Consider the following 4,336-nt stretch of genomic DNA (forward strand, 5'->3'; position numbering starts at 1 on the left):
AGTATAGTTTTGCTTTTTTGAATATTGCTGTGCCGATGACCATTTTGTGTTGGGGAGCCTTTTACTGAGCATCTTCATATTTATTAAGTTCATAGAGTTGCTTGTTCTGTAGCCACAAGCGGACATAAGCCTGTGTCTTCTTGTGCCGGTCCGAAGCCCAGATAAATACAGAGGGTTGTGTCAGGAAGGGCATCCGAAGTAAAAGCTTGGCCAAAATAAACATGCGAATCAAACCTCTGAAGATGGAGGACACTGAGTCGCTGTGGCGACCCCTTGAAGGGAAAAGCCAAAATGAAAAGAAGTATTTTCACAGAACTGATAAACCACCCACTACCACTCATTCACTATTAACAATAACATATGCCATGATTAAAATTGATTTCGGCTTGATATTTCAGAGGCGTGCATCGTACTTCTGGCCCCGGCCTCAAGAAGTCGATTTATTTTCAAGGTGACCTGTGCAACACGTTAGCGTTTGTTTTATTTTGAAGGGGTTAACCGGAAGCAGTCCGACAGACATCATTACCCAACCCTGTTCCTTGAAAAAGAGGGCGAACCATCAATAAAATTCCCTTTCACTTACTTACCCGACAGTTTTAAACGTCGAATCGGCTGCATCTTCTTTATGACGACGTGAAGTGCTTCGTTTTGGCGTACAGAAATCGGTAATGATTGCGTTTCCGTAATGGGAGAAACTACAAACTAGGAGGCGAACTTTAAAACTTTTGTACCTGGAATCTCTCCCACCCCGATTTTGCTTCTGCATTCGGAAAACAGCAGTACGACCGATGGCATACTACGCCTACAATTCTATATTGGCATTTGTTTGCAGCGTTTGTCTCATCGGTGTGACCAAGAGTTATGTGTCCATACCTCTGAAAATATATCCAGGGAAATATAACATATCTTCGGCGATGCGTTTGTCTGTCACACGCCTAGTCGCGCTCGCTACGGATGGCAAAGGTATCTCTCTAGCTTCCGATCCCAGCGGTCAAGTGAACTTTATGGACATGGTGGGCAACCTGCAAGGGGATTCCGGCAGAGGTTACTACTTGGAAATGATGATTGGGACGCCCGGACAACAGGTAGTGCCGCTTAAGATGTTCTTGTTTTTGATCTTTTAAAATAAATACCCAATAATTCTGCATTACATAGCTTTTCTCTGCGACCAGTAAACAGTTTGTAGATGGATATATTTGTTTTAAAAAAGTACAAACCCTGCACCTGCATAAAAAGGAAACTTTAATAATTTGTTTTACTGTCGATTATAAACAATACATACAGTCTCACAAGTTTCACAACCATCCAGTAAAAGTAAAAAAAAAATACAAGTACAGATACCTAAAAGATCCGTTCACCCCTTACCACTGCAGGGAACAACTTTATGATTGAACAATTCACATAATGTCACTGCCTGCCAGTCATTGAGTTTTTACGTAGGAATTTCCAAAACTGCTGTCATTTTTTTGTCATAAATCTTCCAGGATTTGTGTCGCAAAAGGTTTTAAAGCCCATGCTGCTCTTTGGTATGACCTGGATGTTCAACCAGCTCGTCATGTTGATCAATAGCTCTTGCGATTTGTTTTGGGCAGAGTGTGAGAAATAAGTCGATAAAAGCAAAACTTGCTGCTACCTCATCATTAAAATTAGTCACAATGCCCAAAGGATTCTACACGTTCTTTGCCAACAAGAAATCACCACTCATGACTCATTATTATTTAAAACAGAATTAATTGGTGCAGAATCTGCAATCAAAATTAAATTCTGAAAACCAAAATCCAAAACGGTCGGCATTACCACATACTGTACACCACAGGGCATAGCTATTTGCTCTCAAGCTTGTTTTTTTACTTTGGTGCAACCTGTTTTTTTCATGACGAGGAAGGAAGACGTCTTTCCAATGACGTACTTCACACACCTGCTCTGAGAAAATAAGGAAGTTGGATTTGCAGTGTCTCTGAAAATGAATATAAATCAAGAAGTTTATGATGGGGATAACCACCCCAAAAAAAGCGCAATAAATGTGTTCAACTATAAAGTGATTTTAGTGACAGATTTACTGATGGAATTTCAGCATCTCGTGGGTCAACTCCATATTTGGGCTGTGCATATCTCCAATAAAAGCCAATTTGATATGTTGTGCGATAAATGGGTTGGAGTGGGATTCAATGGTGTTTTGTTTTAAAGTGGAAAAATTGGGTTCGATTTGGTGGGATTAAGCAGTTATGGCACAGTTCAAAAAGGTATGACACAGTGAGATCCTTGTCGTCATTTTACCATATGAATGAATTTAGCGGTAGGTTACTGTTTATGTGGCATCTCCTTCAGAGATATTTCTTCCCAAATGGACAATTCAATATGTACTTAAATGTATTATTAAATTGAAGGATTTGAGATACAGTAGTTCGATTCGATGCACTGGCCTCTTTTAAATAAAACGGTCTGATTCAAATACTGTACAGTATTTGTCGTTAAGCCCCTACTGTTTACATTTCATACTTGTGTCTCCTTGTGCCGGTCCCAAGCCCGGATAAATACAGAGGGTTGTGTCAGGAAGGGCATCCGACGTAAAAGCTGGGCCAAAACAAGCATGCGTATCATACCTCTGAAGATGGAGGTTACTGATTCGCTGTGGCGACCCCTTGAAGGAAAAGCCGAAAGGAAAAGAAGAGACTTGTGTTGTTATGGATAATTTTAACGGAAATGGGTTTAGGTTAGACCCATTAACTCAAATTACAAAAGTAACAGGTGGCACGGTGCCATGCTAACTGCAGGACTGTTGGAGTTCGAGGACATCCATTTCCAGAAAAGGAGAAGTTACAACGATGATGAATCAAGTCAAGTGATACACTTGAGTATTAAGTTGCCAAAACAAAAACAAGCCCAAAGAATAAAAAATAAAAAAAATCAGCAGACCCCATCAGCCACAGGCATAAAATGGTCTTTTTAGTCATCGCTGACATGTTTTACTGAGTTGTCAGTGGTGTTTGTCTCGGTTATTTTAATTTATTTTACAGACGAATTGATATTAAAACTGACTTCCATACTTGTAGTAACATGTAAAAACTCAGTCCATACTTCTATTCTACATGCTATAACGTTAGCGACTCTTAGTTTTTATGCCTGTGGCATATGTTTTCTGTATGTTACATGCCGTTCTGGCTTCACATTAAGCACTTGATGCTCTGATGCAAATCTGCGTGCAGGCACCATGTGATGCACTGAGAGGACAGCTGCGTTGTTTTACTTCAGATCATTCATACAGTACAGATATTGTTTGATCATGCAACACAGTAGCATATTGTGTTATTGTTTCTATAACCAATATGTTGGCATAATGCGGCGTTTGCCGAGTTCCCGCTGCAGCTCGGGCTTCACAGCCTGGAGGTGTGTAGTAGACAGAGGCTAGCTCACATGAGCTCACATGATGTTGACCTGTGAGAACCACTGTTTCTTAGCAGGCAGCTGACCGGGATTACGAGGCCCCCGAGAGCACTGAGCTGCCCTGTGCTTTAACTTGACATCAAAATTTAACTCATTTCATGCCAGCAATTTGTAGCACAGCCAAATAATTTCGTGAGCATTTGTAATTTTACTTCACATTTCATGTTTTCATGATTTCATGTCCATAATTGGAATTTGCCACAAGGGAAAGCATGCAAATTTCACAAAGGATCACTCTGTGGCATCAGCACATCAGTGTTCCTGTGATTTCACAATATGAACTCATTCACTGCCATTCCTGAATTTATTCAGGAATTGAAAAGCATGACGTGGACCGGCATTTCCAAATTTTGGGTTTTCTTGCGGGGAGTGTCGATAAAGTGCTGGACAGACCTCTGGCAATGTTTTTGCCTCCCATGGGGGGGCATCATTTGCTTTTTGTCCATGTTAGCGCTTTGTTACAGCTTCAGCTGTTGTTATAGCGCTATATAAATCAATCTGCATGTATTGTTTTGTATTTCGTACAGTTGCCCTCATTTCAAGCTCAGATAACTCCAGACCCATAGAACTCTGGAATTAACTCTGATAAAAGAAGAGAGTCTAAGGTTTTTTTAACAGCCTTGAATGTGTATGTAGTTCTAAAACTCAATGTTCTGTGGGTCCTGCAATTCAACTAAAAATGACAACAATCCTGCCACTGGAGTGGACACATTTTTGCACATTGTCTGGCAGTGAATGAGTTAACAAAGTGATTAACATGAAATGATTATTTGATTGCCCTGCTGTGGTGTCGAAAACGAACCACTAATTGCCGCATCTGTTCACATGTGGCAGAGGCATGCGGCGGGGTGTCGGCTGGATAGTTTTGCATCTGCTAATCTGTAAAAACAGG

General features: G+C 40.7%; 1 protein-coding gene across 2 annotated transcripts in view; it reads left to right on the forward strand.

The window, feature by feature from the left end:
- Window positions 1–530: 530 nt before the first annotated feature.
- bace2 (beta-secretase 2) overlaps window positions 531–4,336 on the forward strand; it is a 13,408-nt gene continuing 9,602 nt past the window's right edge. Inside the window, exons 1-2 of one of the 2 annotated variants that reach the window (XM_089013113.1) lie at window positions 547–665; window positions 940–1,085. In XM_089013113.1, coding sequence (XP_088869239.1) covers window positions 1,005–1,085 — 81 coding nt within the window. In that variant the 5' untranslated portion in view covers window positions 547–665; window positions 940–1,004. Of the gene's footprint in view, window positions 1,086–4,336 lie in introns of both variants that reach the window. The other variant, XM_089013112.1, reaches the window with a different exon arrangement.

The sequence above is a fragment of the Hippocampus bargibanti genome, linkage group LG14, assembly GCF_051943395.1.
Source record: "Hippocampus bargibanti isolate YZ-2025 linkage group LG14, ASM5194339v1, whole genome shotgun sequence".
Lineage (NCBI taxonomy): Eukaryota > Metazoa > Chordata > Actinopteri > Syngnathiformes > Syngnathidae > Hippocampus > Hippocampus bargibanti.